This window comes from Ursus americanus, chromosome 1, assembly GCF_024610735.1.
Source record: "Ursus americanus isolate L20-20 chromosome 1, mUrsAme1.1.p, whole genome shotgun sequence".
Taxonomy (NCBI): domain Eukaryota; kingdom Metazoa; phylum Chordata; class Mammalia; order Carnivora; family Ursidae; genus Ursus; species Ursus americanus.
The window spans coordinates 82,435,070-82,454,160 of record NC_142127.1 but is presented as its reverse complement, the minus strand read 5'-3'; the positions used below and the strand labels follow the sequence as shown (position 1 = coordinate 82,454,160).

The window sequence follows — 19,091 nt, the reverse complement described above, 5'->3', positions numbered from 1 at the left end:
CCTGCCTATCCCCTGGGCAGCTCTGGATCTAAGATGCCCCTTCAAAGTGATCCCAGATGAAGCAAGGGGACTGGGCACTTGTACTCCTCAAAATGACCAGTCACTGGATGTTCTTCAAAGACACTGTTAAGAAGATGAAAAGGCAACCCTCAGCACTACTCTGCCTGGCCTCTGGTGTGATGGTCGAGGCTTTATGAAAGAGCTCTGAGTCAGGCGTCATGATGAGAAGGTGTAAAGTGGAATTATTCTGCCTGACGAAAACCAAATCAAAGTTAAAACTTAAAAACACTTGCCCCGACTAGTTGCTCTCCACCTTGTTCAAAACATGTTTAAATTTCTGGTTGAGAGAGTTTTAGGTTCGATCTAAGAAAGAACTCCTAGAAAGTATAAGGATATTAAAAGCCCTAACTGACTGCCAAGAGAAGTAGGAATGTTCCTTTTCTGGAAGGATCTCAGGTGAAATAGCTAGCCATAAGTAGAGATTGTGATAGGTCAGGGTAAATAGACATTTCTCTTTCCTTCCTTTTTTTGTCTTTTGTTTTGTTTTTTGTAGCCCAGGAAATATGTTAGGGGCTGTGATGTGTCAAATGTAAACTGGAGGCTATGATAATTCACAGAATTACCATCTAGCACCACAGTTTTTATAGTCAAGATTCTCTCTCTCTCTCACCAGTTATTTTTCAAACTTTAGTCAGAAAGACAATCATATGGAGAAGTTGTTTTTTTAAAAAAAATGCGGATTCGATCCAAACCCCCTGACTCAAAATCTCTGGCAGTGAAGTCTGAAAATCTGTATTTTTAATAAGCTCCCAAGGTGGCACAATATATCAGAATTATTGCTCCATAACTTGAAGCCACCTGGGGAAAAAGTTTTGTATTGCTTCTTGGACTCCAAGTCCTGTCCCTCAGGGGGCAGAAAATTCAGCCTGAGAATTTGATCCTTGCTTTCTCAGCCTACCCTGAAAGCAGCTCTGGCCCCCAGCTGTGAGGCTCAACCCAGGGAAGACCATGGCAAAGGAGCCAGCTCCTCCTTGCAACTACAGTGCTTGATCTTGTGGCCCCTTTGGTCTACACCAGAGCCACTGGCTGACCAGTAATGTGATCGATTCTAGATGATCCTAGGTGGCAGTGGCTGAATTCTTGAAGTTTCCTTCCAGATCTAAGCTATACTGCTAAATTCATACTGCTCTATAGGAATAGTTTCTCCCACCTCTTATTATAAACTAAACTTCTCACATAGTTACTCACCTTTGAGTATTTGAACTCTTGCCTCTCGTGGAAAATAGAAAGGAAAATAGAAGTACAAAAAACGTGACTACCGGGCAAGTCAGAAAATTTTGAAGTTTCTCTTTTAAATAACTGAAAAGTACCTGCTGTGAGACAATTCTGAAGCTTAAAAGAGAGACTATATGGGCCATAGTGTCTCTCTGTTGGTGACTTTGCCCTGCCAGGAAGTAGGACTGCCAGATATGCCAAAAAAACACCTCAAAATATTTTATGAGGCTTTGGCAATACATCTTCTCCATCCCATAGGTGAGTTTTATATGGTTGACTGGGGATGGAAGAAAAGGTAGTCCTCCTGATTAATGACTCACTGCTTCAAGAAGGCTGCTCTTGTAAGGGACACTTTCCATTTCTACCTTCACTATGCATTTTAAGCATATAGAGAAATGGGGACATGCATAATTTTAACAATGTAATGTAGGTACATATTTTTTAAAATAAAGGGGAAAGGCTCTTTTTCATTTTGCTTGTAAAGACATGGGCTAACACAATTGATCAAGATCCCCTCTCAAATATTAAGTGCAGAGAGGAAGAGACAGTTTAAATGTTTGTACATTTTTTACCAACTTTCTATACTCACAGTCTTTAATCTCCTAAGAAAACCCCAGCACACTTGTGTTTCACATGATACCGGCTCTCACCCAGCAGGTACATTTAGAGAAAAGAATCTGTCAGCACACTAATAACAGTCCTGACAAGGGAGGGCAGAAATGCTGCCAGCACCATAGGAAATACTATCTCTGGGAAATTAAAAGTGTACTGTAGTGTGTATGGTGTATGTGTGTTTATGTTCTTGTTCCCTTCACTGGCAATAGCTCCTGTCAATCCACGAGTTCTCCACTATGAATGAAATAGAAAATTGCTTCAGTAGTAAAGAGTCCCAGCTGGATGTTAAACCAACAGCATGGTGATTTTAAACTCAAGCTTAGATAACTCTTGCTTTATGCTTCTTTGGGCTGGAAAGGAAACAGGGTACTCTCCACAATAGATGCAATACTTAGGAGGAAAGTGAAAAAAGTAAGAGCTGTTTGCCTAATTTTGTGTGGGTGTTTTGTTTTGTGAAGGGGGAGAATTTTCTAGAAAAAAAGAGAGACTATGGAGTCTTCTGATCTACTGTCTATCAAAGGTCAATGACCTAGTTGTCAACAAAGCTCTAGGGAAATTGTTGGAGGAAACAGAGAAGGCGTGGTTGCTAGAAGGTCAGAGGCAAAGGGAACACCACAGAAACCGTAAGCATGTTGCCCCTTTGCTAGCAGACATAGAGTAGCAGTTACTAGAACTGCCAGTATGCATTGGAGCCACTAACTGGCCACCAAAATTAGTCCTCCCTCTTTCACTGTGGCTGGACACTCAGCAGCTCAGCAGAAGACTTTATTTCGCAGGCTTCTGGACAGCTAGAGGTGACAATGTGACTGAATTCTCATCAGTGGCATAATGTGGAAGTGATGGTTTCCACTCCCTGGTCTGGGGCCAAAGGCACATGCACCCCTATGTTTTCCTGACCTTCCCACAGGCTGGAATACAGATACACCATGACCAGTATGAATCTGACAGACAAGGATAACACAGTGAGGGAAGAAAAAACAATAGGATGAAATGAAGAGAAAAATAAATGTATTTATTTCACTGATTATGTTTTTAAGTTTCTTTGTAACTTAGCTTTCACCCTAACTAGTATACATTATAACATTCTGTAAACTAAAGTCTTAGAATAGGACTGAAGAGCCCTCAGACCACACCCATTTTCTCAGTTTAACATAGACCTTACCAGAATTCCAGAAGTATTCTGTTTCAACAGCAATAATACAACGATTATTTCCTAAGAGTTTACACAAGGTACTTAAGAAAAGGAACACTATAATATTTTTTCCAAAAAAATATTCTAAATTTATTTAGAAAAAAAAAGCAACGGGCCTTGAAAACATTAACAATCAAAACTATATTAACCACAATGTGTTCAGCCTCCATAGCCACAAATGAAAATAGTACTCTTATGGGTTGAATTGTGCCCCTCCCCCACCCCAAATTCATGTACTGAAGTCCTAACTGCCAATACCTCAGCGTGTGGCCATACTTGGAGATATAGGTTCTTTAAGGATGTAATTGAGGTGATATGAGGTCATTAGAGTGGGTACTTATCCATTATGACTGCTGTCCTTCTAAGAAGAGATTAGGAAGCAGACAAGCAGAGAGACCATGTGAAGATACAGGGAGAAGACAGCCATGTGCAAGCTAAAGAGAGAGGCTTCAGAAGAAATCAACCCTGCCAGCACCTTTACCTTGGATATCCAACCTCCAGAACTGTGAGACAATAAACTTCTGTCATTTAAGCCACCCAATCTGGTGGTCCTTCGTTATGACAGCCCTAGAAGACTAACACACATATGTCAATGTCAAGCATTTTTCTTTTGAGCCAGAACCAAGGAGAAATTCTTTGGGTTACTTCTCTAACAAAATGAAACAAAACAAACAAAAGAAATGAGTTCTACATGATTTCTACTAGTTGAAATCTATGGGTTCTCTGGCTAACAAAGAGAGAACTTGTTCATACTTTGACTATATCTGAACTTTCAAAACAATTCTATACCCTCTCCAAAATAAGTCTGGATCCATGCCTCATGCTATATTCAAAAGTGAATTCCAGATAGGCTAAAGACCTAAATGCGAAAAGTAAAAAGATAATAAAGTAAAATGCAGAAAGCCATCTTTGCAGCCTAGGAGTGGATAAAGACTTTCTGGACATGAAGCTAAATCCTCAAATCACAATGTCGAAGTTAGATGGGTGTAACAGCATTAAAATGAAGAATTATAGTACAATGAAGGTTACCCTCGAAAAAGCTAACAGACCAGAGGAGATTCTGCAACGTCTAAAGCCAAAGAAGATTAATATCTACAATAACCTACCTGCCCCCACAGAAAAACAAAAACAACTCCTGCAAATCAACAATAATGCAATACCCAGTAGAAAAATGGGCAAAGGATATGAACAAGTAAATCTCAGAGAAAGCCTAGATGTCTAATAAGTATGAAGCAAAGCTCAACATCCTTAGCAACAAAAATACTGAAAGCTTAACCGACAGTGATATTTCCACATTGTCCATTAGAATTGCAAAAACTACAACACTAAATAATAGCCAGTGTTGGAAAGGACATGGGAATGACAGAAACTATTAGATACTATTGGAGGGAATATAAACTAGTCCAGTAGTTCTGGAAAGCATTCTGAAGGGACTAGGGATACCAAGTAAAAGATGTCCTTTGAACCAGCAATCTACTTCCGGGTATAGTAGTCCCCCGTTATCTGTGGTAAATGCGTCCCAAGATCCCCAGTGGACGCCTGAAATCACAGAAAGCACCGAGTCCTACATATACTGTGTTTTTTTCCGTAGGCATACATACCTATGATAAAGTTTAATTTATAACTTAAGCACAGTAAGAGATTAACAATAATAATAGAGAAATTATAAAAATACAATAAAAGTTATGCGAATGTGGTTTCTCTCTGCCAAAATATCGCATCGTACTATACTGTGCTTTACTGTACTCACCCCTCCTCTTCTTCTTGTGGTGACGTGAGATGACAAAATGCCGACGTGGTGAGATGAGGCGAGGAGTATGACGTAGGCATCGTGAGGTACCATTAGGCTACTATTGACCTTCTGATGATTCGCCACAAGAAAGGATCCTCTGCTTCCAGAGCAAGGCTGACGACGGAGAACTGAAAGTGCGGAAAGCGAAACCGCAGATGAGGGCGGACTGCAGCATTTATCTCAGGAATACTCACATCCAGGTCCTTCTGAGAACATGTCCCTGGATATAGCTGGCTGTATTATTTGTGATGTGAAAGTTAGAAATAATGCCCATCCCTGGGGAAAAGGATAAGTAAAATGAGGGGGAGACATACTATGAAAGTATTGTACATTATCTAAAACAACCGAAGGTACGCGGAGTGACGCAGAGATCTAAATCACAAGTTGTTGAGTGTAGCACAATTCCACTTACAGTGGAATTATTATTCCTACAAAACCCATGATATATTTTCCAAAAGATATGTGAACTAAACATATTGTGGTGATTGTCTTCTGGAGGAGAAGAATGGGCAGGAACTGGGAATTAAGAGAAAAACTAAAATAGGGTCTTGCATGCACTGATAATGTTATACTAAAAACCAAGGAGTATAATTAGCTCATTTCTACACCTGAGAATTAAACACAGACACACATACAACAAAACCTCTCTCCCCAAGTTCCTCCTGAATTTCTTTCGGTGCAGGCAAATCTTCAATGAGGACAAAGGAATTAACAGTTGCCTAATCTTATTAAACATTTTTGGTTACCCTATCTCTGTGTTCACAAGCAAGGGGCAATTTGTCGCCCCACCCCTCCCAGGGATATCTGGCATTTGGCAATGTCTGCAAACATTTTTGGTTGTCACCACCTGGGGAGTGGGTGCTACTGGCTCCTGGGTGGGCAGGGGCCAGGGATGCTGCAATGAACGGGACAGGCTTCCACAACAGAGAAGCATCCCTTTCCAAGTATCAACAGTGCTGAAACTGAGAACTCCTACACTATCTTACTACATTTTCCATTTACTTCTTTGGTTTGGGGAGGCTGCTCTTCAAGCTGACCAAGATGCTCCTTTCCTCCTTCCCATCTTATTCCTCCACTTACTCTTCTTCCATCTCCCCCATCCACTCTTCTTTTATTTCTGCTCAATCACAATCTACTGTCTTAGGTTGCCTCTCTCCCTCTAGTAGTCATTAATCTACTTAAATACCACATTGGTATTAATTGCTCATAAAGACTGTGAATGAGATAAACTGATGGTAGGCCATTAATAATTACAGAAAATTAATTGATAAAATGCCTTTCACTTCTTTTCCTCTTCTTTCTTGGGACTTGCTCTACCATACACCCATCTATTAAAATAGGAAGGGTGCCAATCTGAGATTCAGTAAGGGCCTCTACTAAATCTTCACGAATTGGGTGAAGGAGCCAATGAATGTCTTCGAAGGCAGCAGTTAAAAAAACAAACTTGGCAGGAGGGGGTCAGAAGTAGACTTTGAGATGGCAGCCACAAAGGGACAATTTTGGGCCAAGGTGGGGGTGAAGTAGGGATTGAGCTTCACCAAATGGATGTTTGATGCTCAAGTCCTTCAGTGAAACAAGAGGAAGGGAAAGAGCGGAGAGAGTGACTCTTTCTGACTTTTTAACTGAATTCCAGAATCCCCTGAGCAACAGAATGGGACTAATGTGTACCAGGTGGGATTTAAGTGTAAATGAAAGGAATGATTTTCAGATAATGGAGACTGTTAAACATTGAATTTCAATGTTGTGGATATCCTGCTTCGCTGGACTTAGTTATTTTTTAAAGGACTTAAGTATACAGTATTACAGTCCAATTTAGACTAATGAGCAGATCAAAATTCTTAAGAGCTGTGATTTGTGTTTTCGTGCATTTTCCTTGAAGTTTCAATTGCCATATGATAGTTTGTCCCTTGGGCATTCACATCTCGTCTTTAGTGCCTTGGAGGTTAAATTATCACAAGTTATCTCCAAAAGACCCATTATCCATTTCAATATACCTGTTTTTTTGTCCTTGATGCTGCTAATGGTGGCAGTGGTGTTTTGTTTATTTTCTTTCTTTTTGTTTTTTAAGAAACAAAAGAAAAAGTCTGGAAGGTCTCTGTAGAGACGTTATCTTTCCCATTTTATTCAGTCTGAGCAGTAGAAATATGAATATATTCAGGCCTCAAAGTAGTTTTTTCTCCTTCTCCAGATAAATTCCTATTTTTATAACTCATTAGGACTTGAATTAATTTTTTTTAAGTAAAAAAGCTACAAGAGGAGAAAGGCAGGAAATATTGAGCACATTTGCACGTTACTCTAAGCTCTGTCCTCACTCCAGCTACCCAGGAATTAGACCACCCTGTATGATCCTTTAGAAATCACACTCCTGTCTCTTTAACAAACTGTAAACGAGAAGAGGGCGGGCTTCCAGGGTGTCAAAGGTTCTGATTGGTCCGGCTGGCAGGAAGTGGGCGGTGAAAGCTTTGCATCTGTTGGTGTCCGAGGCTGCGAGGTGAGAGGCCGAGGCCTGGCCGGGCTTCAGGACGCTGAACCGCTCGCAGCTTCAAATCCTGGGAGTGGGAAGGAAGGGTGCAAAACGGGGTCCCTTCATCGCGGTGGCCGCGTTGCCCTGGCAGCCTTTTCGCGGAGCTGCAGCTCGGTGGCAGCCGTGCCGCGGTGGGCCCTGGGTCCACTCAGACCACCGACACTGCGCAGTGGCCCAGGAGCTGCAAGGAAGGTGTTGCGCGGTCTCTGGCCGCTGTCCTCGGAGCGCGGCCGAGGCCCCTGTCTCAACCTAGTTTCTTTTTTTCCCCTCTTCTGCAGGCTCGCTTCCGGCGTCATGGCTCAAAGGGCCTTCCCGAATCCTTATGCCGATTTTAACAAATCCCTGGCCGAAGGCTACTTTGATTCTGCCGGGAGGGTGAGTTTTGGGATACATCTGCCTGCATTCCTACCTCCAGCCCCTAGTGTAGAGAAAGGAACTAGTTTTGCCTGAAAGAAAGGGATGAACATCCCCTTCTAAAAATACATGTAATTTCAAGATAAATATATAAAATACATGTCAAAATATACAATTTGAGTTATAACATTTCTATAAGAAGTCACTGTTGTTAATATTCACAGTTGGAATAGCCTCAACCGTTGATAATTTAGTTATAAAAATTGGCAAATACGTCGTTTTTCTATGTGATTTTTCATTTTTGATCAATTTTGGTTTGCTTTTTAAAGAGAGGGGAGGCGTCCTGGTGGTATGTCACATGTGCCATGTTATTGCTTTATGTTTGTACACAAATATGGGCAGGGTAAATGATGAGAGTAAACGGGGATGTGTGGTAAAGACATCTTTAAACTGAAAGTGCTGAGAAAAATTAGGAACATAGGCCTGAAATTCTTCCTATTATTGCCACTCTTTGCAGGACATCCCCACAGCTGGGGGGGGAAATAGTAACTTAATATTACTTATAAACCACAGAGCAAAAGAGAAGCTGGATATAAGATACCACAGGCCTGTGTCTTCTCATGTCTCTTTGAGTGAACTTAATTAAGAATACAGTTCTTAAGAGTGTCTAGCTGAGAAATTCTAAGAGCCTGTTAGGTTGGAAGAGTGATCTCTTCAAAGTTTGCACATATCTTTTTTTAATTCAACCAGTTTATTTCTTCTAAACTTGCCATACAAAAAGCGCTTCACATGAGATATGATGGTCTTAGAGATTTCGTACCTGCCAAGTTAACTTTATGTGGCTCAAACATTTGTCACCATGGATTAATTTAACATCAGTAATGCAAGTAGGAGGAATGAAAGAGCTGGCTAAGAGTTGTAGGATAGGAGGATACCAAAATATATAGGAATCTAGAGTCAATCTGATTTTTTAAAAAGATTTATTTATTTATTTGAGAAACAGCAAGAGGGAGAGGGAGAGAATCTGAAGCAGATTCCACATTGAGCACAGAGCCCGACTCTCAATCCCACAACCAGCAGATCATGACCTGAGCTGAAACCAAGAGTCAGATGCTTAACCAACTAAGCCACCCAGACACCCCTGATTTTTTTTTTTTAAGACCAAAATTGAACTACCCAAGCAAAGCTTCTTATAATGATCTTGACGTCATATGGCTTCCTTTTGGCCATTTGGACCTGTGTTCTGTCTACCTCTGCAGATCCTGAAGCTGAAGTATTTTGTCCTGTCTTGTTGGAGGAAGACCTGCTGTTTCATGCAGACTTGGCAAAGAGAACGCTTGAGGATTTATCCCAATGACAGAAGCCTTCAATAAAATATAGCTCACTATTCGGGCTGTTTATAAATTAAATGCTTTTACAAATTTAACCATTTTAAGAGAGAAAAAAAGATATTCATAAATTTAAAATCTGGTCCAAAAATAATAAAGTAATTTGTCACCTAACATATCGTTTTGGACAGATTCCAGAAAGAAACTAGCATACCAGTTCTAAAATTGTTAAATGTCGAACATCAAGATTCAGACCCTGGAGATCTGTCCTCCTTAATTTGTTAACACAGACATTTCAATAAGGAATTGGTCTGTTTTCTGGCATCTGTCAGAAAAAAAGGGCTTTTGGAGACACTACAAATTATTGCTAGAGTTTGAATAATTTTGTGGTCTGCCACAAGCAATCATATTCTCTGGCAGGTCACCTTTATTAAATGCAGTTATGTGACAAATAGAAAGTAACTTCCCTTCCTGAGACTGAGGTGTTCTTATTCTTCGTCTCAAAGTAAGGCCAGGCAAGATGATAAATTATCGATGATCTATGAACAGAAGATGACATGTTCTCACATAGATGCACTCTTCTGTCTAGTTGAGATTTATAGACCTTTTATATTAATATTGAAGTATATTTTATCTTACTAAATGTATTTTCAAGACTTGTTGAAATCTTAACCTCTTGGCAGAAATTGTTAAATAATGGGAGCGTGACCGTCAAACAATGTGGTTTCTTCTTCAGAGTGGGAAATAAGGGATCATGGTGCTTCAGAAAAATTATCCAGATATGGTTGATTTGCCTTATCAGAGATGCTCTTCAGAAGTAAAATTTAATAACTTTCATAATAATTCTGATACTGCCGCCTTTCTTGTTCCAATGTTAAGATGCCCTTTTTAAAAAACGAGATTATGATGTTAACAGGTAGTAGTTAGGTTTGTTTTTATAATCTTCACAAGGTGAAATAAAATGTTTGTGCCCATGTAGTATTCCCCAACATCGTGTTAAAATTTTACTGCTCTGTAAAATCCAAGTCTGGGAATCACAGCAGGTTTCTAAAACTGTGGAGGGATACATTAGAGTGACCTTTTAAGACACTAATGATTCAGTGTATACAAAACTTGCAAAATAATTTTCATTTGTCTTTAGGATAAATAACAGTGCTTTTGTGGGCCTCACAGGCATCCTTCATATGGATAGCACTACCCCTTCATATGGATAGCTTTCATGTGCTTTTTAATTCATACCCAAATTATTGCTTGTTATAGACCCTTGGACTGCTTAAAATCGTAAAAATATCAACAGTTACATCCCTGAATGTGAGAGACCTTAGGCACACGGTCTCATTCGATCCTCAAAGTACCTTTTGAAATTGGTGGGGCAGGTAGTATTATCCTGACTTTCTAAAGGTAATTGAAGCGTAAAGAATGATGAGTAGAGCGCGATCACTCAGCTAATAGTGGATAAAGATGTCGCCAGCCTCATTCATTGGGCAGTATTTATGAAGCCCTCCTCTGGTGGGCACTGTGCTGGGCATGGGTTTTTTGATGCTAGGTCTGATCTTCTCTCCACTCTGCCTGAGGCTTCTGATGTCCATGATTCTATTTTGACTTTCTTACGCTACTTCTACAATTTTTAAAAATTGTTTATTCGTTTTTTACAACTGGATTTGATAAATGTTTATTCTCATTTTTTAAATAATAAAAGCAATGAGAAGGTTTCCTTAGGGAATTAACATTGCTGCTGCTTGAATAGCTGGAAAACAGCAAACATCTTCTGATTTGTGCTTAATTTGTTAAGATGACTTTTATTATAATAAGAAATATTGGCTTAAATAACCGATGCTCCCTATTAGATGGAAATTACTCTATGCCAATTTTTCATCAGCAGTCTACTTTAGTATTTAATTATAAATTTTATGTAGGACATTTAAGTTACAAAATATTTCCTCCCTTGGGTACGAAAATGTCATAACACTTTTAAGTTTTACTAATTTGTGGTTATTAAGAAAAAAATAATTGTCCAATTCTCCCACGCAGAAGAAGTGGCCTAAGTGGAAACGAAGTACCCTCCTATTTTCGATAGCCTGTAGTCCAGGAAGTTGAGTGGTCCATATTTTTTGATATTTGTTTTCCCTTTAATATCTACAGCTGACCCCTGAGTTCTCACAGCGCTTGAACAATAAGATTCGAGAGCTGCTTCAGCAAATGGAGAGGGGCCTAAAGTCGGCAGATCCTCGGGATAGCACCGTTTACACTGGCTGGGCAGGTACGAAATGCTGACTGTGAGCTGCCTTAAGCATTGTAGAGGAGAGCCAAAGCATTACCTTGTGAGAGTGTCTGACTGACTGGGACACCCTCACGTGCTTCCTGTGTCTGCGTATGAGTAATTGCTTCCGGGAGAATGCTGTGCTCTCAGCCTAAGCCTTGGGATTTGGATTTCTAACAGTGCTCTGAATTTAGGGTAAGGGAAGCATATTTACGGAATTCATACCTGCTACAAATTTGGATGGCTGCTTGTGGAAAGAAAATTGATGTTTAGCATTACATAGTTAATTTGGAGATGGAATTTCAGTGGGAAGAGTCCCAGAATACAGTGTGTGAAACAGAAGTAAGGAGAATTAATCCACAGAAAATAAAACATGCCCAGATGTGTCATTTAAAAAAAAAGTTACCACATTAACAGGGATCCATATGTGAACACAGAATAAACCAGAGATTCCCTGAACTAAACCTCCTGAATAGTCATTGCTGGTTAGGTTGCATTCAGTTTGCTAGTCATTGAGAGGTTGGAGAAAGTTTGGGAAGAAACAGTACGTAGATGTCAAAGAAATGCGAGAGAGACAAGTGAAAGAAGGAAAATTGAAGAACTTCAGTTAGTTTACTAATGTAGAGAGACTGAAAGATAGCTTTATAATTTCAAAGAAGCACAGTTTAGAGACTAGTGTTTTCCAGTTACTCTGAAACAGAGACAAGGAAGAACCAACTTTTCAGCTTAAGGAATTGAAATTGGACTTTAAGGCGATGGTGCCTGTCATGGGCATGAGGTTCCTGGGCCTCACAGTGGAGATACTCAGTGTAGTAGGTCTTGAGCGGGGCCCAAGAATATGCATTTCGCAAGCCTCAGTGCTCCTGATATAGACAGTCCTCTATGGACTGCACTTTGAGAGCTTTTCTCTGGCAGGAATTTACTAAAAGCAAATCTTTTAGTAATGGCAAGTGATTCTCTCTTTCCTTATGAAGACAGGAAGGCAAATAAAAATCGGAATAAAATTATATTCTCAGGGATGTTTAAGGTCAGTATTTTATAAAATAAGAGGAATGAACTAGTTAATGTTGGGCCCTCCCTCTTAGCTTAGTTTTATGATTTGGGGTGATTTTAGAAGCTTAACACAAGATATGTTAAAGACGAGAATAAATGTGAAAGTATTCTGCTTCAAGAAGGAAGGTATAACAACAGTTATCATTTAAATGAACATTACTATTTTCTATTTAAGATTATAGAACTTTGAACAAAATAGGACAAGTACAATGCATGGTTATCTTTAGCTTTCCTCTTAATTTCCATATTGTGTAAAGCCCAGACTTATACGTCTTTTCCTAATATAATTGGAGTTTCTATTATTTTGTTATTTCTGGCAAAAAAAAAAAAAGATACTGAGACAGATGGCTAGATTTAATTCCCTGTCTATAAAAAGAATGAATTAAACCTCTATCCTATTCACTCATTCAGGTGAGCTTATATTATTACATATTATAAGGTCCCTTGCTTTAGGGGGAAAAGAAGTGGGGATTGACTTCAGTTTTGAATTAGTAGTTTGACAATGTTAGGAAAAACCATCAATCAGGCCCTCTACTGTCAGGGCTATTTGAGAAACTAAAGGTTAAGTAGAAATAAAAATAGAAAAGAAATTTGACTCCAAAGCAAAATGCAAGTGTGTTTAAATTTTTTGACGGTATGAGTTCACAGTGTCATCTCCTTTGAATACCAATATCCTTCAACTTTTTATCTTTAAGTATTTATGATACTTATTGCTGGCTCTTGAAAGCAGCTTATATGGCAAGTGTCTTAGGCAAATTGGTATGCTAAGCATTTTAGATTGTTTTATGATGTGGCGTAAAATCTGCCAGATAAATTTGCTAATGGCTTTTGAGGCAGGGGTCCTGATGTCTCTTAATTGAGCACTGTTAAAAAGCCATTATTTCCACATAAAATGGACTGTCTCTTCCAATGTTTTCGTAAGTAAAATGCTTTTCTTCCCCTGCCAGTGTTTAGACAGTCTAAATAGCATGAAACTCAGAATTGCATAAGAAACTAAAGCTAATTTGACACATAAAATCATGTCAATACCTTCTCTTCCCATTACTGTATCTTACCAAGTATGGCGTCTTTATTATTGCAATTTTATTGCCAGAAAATGCATTCGTAAACATTTTAACACAATAAAAATACTTGCCGTTATGTGTCAAAGCAGTGTTTACATAATTATGTGTAGATTTGTATGTTACTGTGTGTGTTCCCCATGTTATCTTCCAAAGAATGATAACTTTTAGAAAACAAGGATTCTATTTCTTTAACTTTGTGCACCAAATTTAGTGTCATATTTTTATAAATATTAATTTGTCATTTGCTCTTGTTGCTACTTTGTCCAAAATTATATTATTTTGGGAAACACTCATTATTGTAGAAAACCTTTAAAACTTGATCATTTTCTTCAGCATTGGTATTTTTTGTTGTCAGTCTACAGTGAAAGCTTTTGCAATTTTGTATGAGAAAACTTCATGATTATGAATTAGAACTTTAAATTACCATCCTGTTTTGTTAAGCTTCATTCCCCAATAGAAGTATGACCTGATAGTTAATGCTCTTTCAGATAGAATTAGGATTTAGAATAGGGTTAGGTTCTGCTGCATATACCAAAGGAATTAAAATTGCAGTGACTTAAATAAGATAGAAGTTTATTTTTCTCTTATTTAAGAGAAGGCCAGTGCAGTCCAGGGTTGATAAAGTGGCCTCAGGATGTCAGTAGGAACCGAGTTTCTTTCTGCTCCATCGTCCCTCGGCCACTGGCTTCTACCTCTTGGCCAGATAGCTGCTGGAGATTCATGCATTACATCAGCTTTTCAGGCTGCAGAAAGGAAAAAGAGGCAAAAAAAAAAAAAGAAAAGAATGCATTCCTCCCCCTTTTAAAAGACTTCCTGGAACCCCCATTCAACATTTCAAGTCTGCTTATGTCTCATTGGCTGGAACATAGTCACATGGTCACACCTGTTAGCAAGGAAGGATAGTAAATGTAGTCTGTTAGCTGGAGTTAAGTGGATTTGGGGCTAAGACCTAGCAATCTCTGCTATGTCTTATATAACAAGAAAAGTGATCCTTTTTTTTATTCCTATGTTTGCACAAGGCATTTGGACAATGAGCCTTAATTTTTTCCATCTGCAAAAAGATCTCTAACGTCTGTCCATTTGGGGGAAATTTTTGTCTATACAATATTTTGAAATTCCCTAAGCGATATTTTGCCTGTTCTGTGAATCTAGGGAGACTCACATTTGGAATTTGTTTCAAAACACAAATTTTTCAAAATTTACTCATTTTAATTTTGTTTTCATTTTAATAAGTACTAGTCCTTTCATAAAGCCTGCCATAGAAAGGAAGTGTTGCAGGAATGCCAAATCATACTTTTTCTAGAGCTAAGTGTAACTTCCCTCAAGAAAGGGACTGCAACTGGTTCTAAACTTAATCCTGTGAAATGTTAGCATTTTCTCAGCTTGGCTAAACACTTCTCTGCCTCCTTTCTGTTTCCCCTCAAACTCTTGTTTGCTTGTCACAGGATTATAAAGTTCTTAATTTGTTCGTACCATGCGTTAATCCATAGTAAACCCCATACTCTTATGATTTTGTTTCTGCTTCATGACTATAAAAAAAGCTACAGAGGTAGGCTGCCCAGCTTCATAATACCTCATTCACGCCATGACTGGGTTTGCCTCAGTTGCTTACTTGATTTTGGAAATGAAAGAGTTTTAGTGAAGAGGTGAAGTACCCATGTGTTTTTAATATTACATATGTACTTAAAACTGAAAAATTGGACTTCCCATCCTTTTTTCCCATTTTCTTTTTGAGAAAAATTGAAACTAATAGTGAAAAGAGACTTATTAGAATTTCTGTAGCCATGTTATATATGCTTTAGAAAACACTGTGTGCATAATGCTTTATTGGTAAGGGGTATGTGCACAGGTTTAAATAATTTAGAAGAAGCAAATCACTGCTTTAGAAAATACATTCACTTTACAAACTATTTTACAACTGAAATTATCTTGGTTTTTATTGTAAAATGGAAGCAGAGGATATAACACAGTGGTGAGAATGGTTAACATAGGCTTTGAATAGGATTCAGACATCATTTTCACTAAAGCCTACATATTCAGTCCTGTGGGTTGTCACAGTGCAGTTTTACAATCTATATTCCTGACTTTTACCTTTTTTAATTCACGACAGATAAAATGAAAGGAGGGGAGAATTTTTCAAACCTCGCAGCTGTCTCATATTGGCCAGTGAGGCAGTTATGGTAACAGATCGCTCTGGGGTCTCATGCTTATCCAGGGATGAAGTATTGTGAATAATCAATTTTGCAGACAGTAATTGAGAATTAACAAATTAGTACTGATGTTCAGAAACAAGAATTCAGTAATTTAATAATAAAATATATTGAGTAAATTTTGGTTCCCAAGGTAATGAGGATCATCAATATGCAGTTTCATGATCATTTTACTGTGTTGTGAAGGACAGGAGTAAAGATTAAAAGTGATTGCTATTAATGTTGCTCAGATCGACCTTTGAATGACAGAAGCCAGAATGTGTGCGCAATAGTGACTGATGTCATAGACATCATTCTAAGTGCTTTGCATTAATTAATTAACCTAAATCTCAGAACCACTCTATGGCAGGGATACTATTTGTATCCCCATTTCACAGATGGGAAAACTGAAGCAAAACAAGGCTGAGTACCTATTGAAGGTTACAGAGCTAATAAGTGAGAAAGCTAGGATTCAGCTGCAAGTCTAGTTTTAGAAACCTGGTCTTTCCCCCATGAGAGTGTGTGTCCGTGTGTGTGTATTTACTCTCCACTTCTACATCTGAGTTCACCATACATTTGGTAAGTGAAGAAGGTCTACTCATAACTGTAAGATAGAGTAATTTGAGCAATGATAATGTGATGATACTCATGCTGTACAAACATTTTAGAAGTGGCTAATGACTATAGTCAGTTTTAAGTGTTTTAGAAAAAAATGAGAATAGATGAAACATGCAAGGAATTTGGAAAGAAGAGGTTAGGCAAGAGTAATTACTATTTAAAAGTCTATAGGAAGAAGTTATTTGGGATTGGACGTAAAGTAAACCCTGGAAAGATTTATGGGCATTTGTGGCCAGAAAAATGAAATTTCCAGCATTTTGCTACAGAATTTGCTTCCGTGCTTCCTACTCCTGAGTTAATGTATTCAGCATGGTTTCAGGATAGAAAATTAACTGGGCCAAAACAGAAGCTTTTCTTCATATTTGCCTGTATTTGAAAAGGCTTGTTGAAGATCTTCGAGTATGAAGTATCACCCATAGTCTGAAAACGATCAGTAGCTCTTACAGCTGTTAATAAGCGATATTTGAAATGAACAGGACCAGTTCTTTTCACTGAAATCCTCTTTTATAAAATTTAGTACATTGAAGTGTAATGCATCCTGATATCGATGCGTAACATACGCCAGCAATAAGCACTGGATTGTTCGTTCTTAGCCATAATCCTTTCCTCGTAGATTTGCCAAGAGTTCTTTATAGAATGCGCTCCCAGCTTGGGAAGCAAGGCAAACATTTTGGCTCTTTAGAAGCTCCATCACGAACTGTTCTTTATGCCTGTGCACATAGTGGCAGACAGTACTAAAAAAGAACAGGCGTGGAGGCCCCTTAAGATCAAACCCGGTGGTCAGCTACCAAGGGGTCTTAAGTGGTGTCTGGGAATCTGTTGGGACTCACCAGAGAGCCTCACGTCCCCTGCCTTTGGGCTGCTCTGGGTTTTGTTCCTGGTAGGTGTAGGTTCCAGGAAGGAAGAGATTTTAAAGTGCCTTATGAAACAGAAATTACAAAACACTGGTGAGAAATTGTTATTATAAAGAATTAAATGAGCAGATGAAGTATTCTCGTGTTAGAAATAAGTGTTTAGGAGAAAAGATTGCTTCCCTTGCAGATAACATAGTAGAAAAGTTAAGTAAACCCAAGGGATAGCTGATCTCACTAGTGTCTTTAAGAGAGAATGAGGGGAAGTGCCAGCCCTCATTTAATTTCATTTTTTCCCACTCTTAACTATGATGGTTCCTGAGGGAAATGATGATCAGCTCACACTCAAAAAAAAAAAAAAAAAAATACACACAGGACTCTAAGGGCTTTAGTTCTAAAAGACATAACCCAATCTTCTATAACCAACTCACAAAGTTAATGAGGCTAAGATCAGCATATATTTCCTCTTTTCAAGTATTAGATAACATTTTAAAGAAGGGGATATGCAGCATAATCCCTGGAGTAATATTAACTTGCACTCTAAATGCAAGTCATTAAACTGTTTCAAGATGCTTTTCCTCTGATCTGCCGAATGTATAGCCTTTGAGCTGCAGCTTTCGCTTGTGAGGCTTAGTTTCTGCTGATACCAGACTTATTTGAAAGGAATCACTCTGGCCAGGTATCTTTCCTTTGCAATTTGATCTTTTTATTACGTAGCTCTTCACTCAGAGCCAGCATTTCAGTGTCTAATTTGAACCTTAGCCAAGTGTCCTTCACCTTCATGAGAAGCACCTATGCCTCCCAGCAAGAGTTGTCAGGGCAAGCGGAAGGAAGAAAGGGCATGGATCTCCACTGGGTTAATTAGAGCCCTTCACAGTGACCACTAGATAGAGACCCGCCAGAGTGCTTTCTTTCAGACTGCACTTTCTCTGGTGTTGATGTCATTGTACTGTAGGTTATTTTAAGTGGCTTCGATACAGGCTTGAAACAGCTGTAGGATATAAATGCTACAAGTGTGCTTGGGTGAAACACTGCGAGCGGAAGAAAATGTTGATAGATCAGGAGAAATGGCAGGAGGGAAAGAAAGAAGACATAGCTAAGCAATTAGCCTTTTACAGACAACACCAAGGAGCTGGGGCTGTGTTTTGTTGTTTTTATTCCAGTAACTTGAGCATTTAGCACAATGCTAGGTCCATAGTTGGTGCTTAATAAATATTTATTTATTGAATGAATGAACGAACAGATGTGTTCTGCAATTACTATTCTATAGTATACCATCTATACAAACTGAAAACAATAACTTCAGCTAAACCAGGTGGAATGAGGAAAGAGTAGAATTCAACTCATTTCATATGTCTTAGGATGTAGAAGAGTCCATCACATCTCTTTCCCTTGGCTTCTGATCCAGTTGAGAACTCAAAAATCAGAGAGGGCTTATAATATCTGCTTTATACTTGATAAAGCTGGATAGAGAGCCTAGTGTTTAGACCTGGATGTAAAGTGAGTTTCTTCTTTTTTGCTGCCTGACTTGAGCTTACCTCCTTGGACTCAAACAGAACATCTGGATAGTGCAAATATGGATTGCTACATGAGAAAAAGAAGAGAGAAGAGGGAACGCCTGAAGACAGAGAAGACTCCCAGAAAGCTCAAGAGAAGGGCCAGATGGCACATGTATAGAGAACATTTTTCTAGTCAGAGGAACCAGCAAGGGTGGAGAGAGGCAGGAATATGGGAAGAAGACTATGCTTCCCTCTGTACTTTTTGTCCTTTTCGCTCAGGCATCAGAGGTGAGGCAAAGGGACTGATTCAACACTCATTGAAATTCATTCTAATGGGGTTGGGCGTTTATTGAGTAGTTACTATGTGCTAGGAGCTTGCAATGATCAGCATGATTCACAGTAACTATGGAGTAGCTACTGTTATTTCCATTTTATGGATAAACATACTTAGGCACAGAGACGTTTAGTAAATGAGGT

At 38.8% G+C, this 19,091-nt stretch overlaps 1 protein-coding gene and 1 long non-coding RNA gene across 5 annotated transcripts in view; one reads left to right on the top strand and one right to left on the bottom strand.

Annotated features, from left to right (window-relative positions):
• The first annotated feature begins 7,305 nt into the window (after positions 1–7,305).
• The window catches only part of LANCL1 (LanC like glutathione S-transferase 1), a 37,337-nt gene continuing 25,551 nt past the window's right edge, over positions 7,306–19,091 (top strand). The window contains exons 1-3 of one of the 2 annotated variants that reach the window (XM_045806644.2): positions 7,306–7,365; positions 7,677–7,773; positions 11,223–11,340. In XM_045806644.2, the coding sequence (XP_045662600.1) occupies positions 7,693–7,773; positions 11,223–11,340 (199 nt within the window). In that variant the 5' untranslated portion in view covers positions 7,306–7,365; positions 7,677–7,692. Of the gene's footprint in view, positions 7,366–7,544; positions 7,774–11,222; positions 11,341–19,091 lie in introns of those variants that run through there. The other variant, XM_045806645.2, reaches the window with a different exon arrangement.
• LOC123798267 (uncharacterized) overlaps positions 11,337–19,091 on the bottom strand; it is a 174,859-nt gene continuing 167,104 nt past the window's right edge. For all 3 annotated transcript variants that reach the window (XR_015724894.1, XR_015724890.1, XR_015724899.1), the window contains one exon: positions 11,337–14,200. This is a non-coding gene — a long non-coding RNA (uncharacterized LOC123798267). The remainder of the gene's footprint in view (positions 14,201–19,091) is intronic.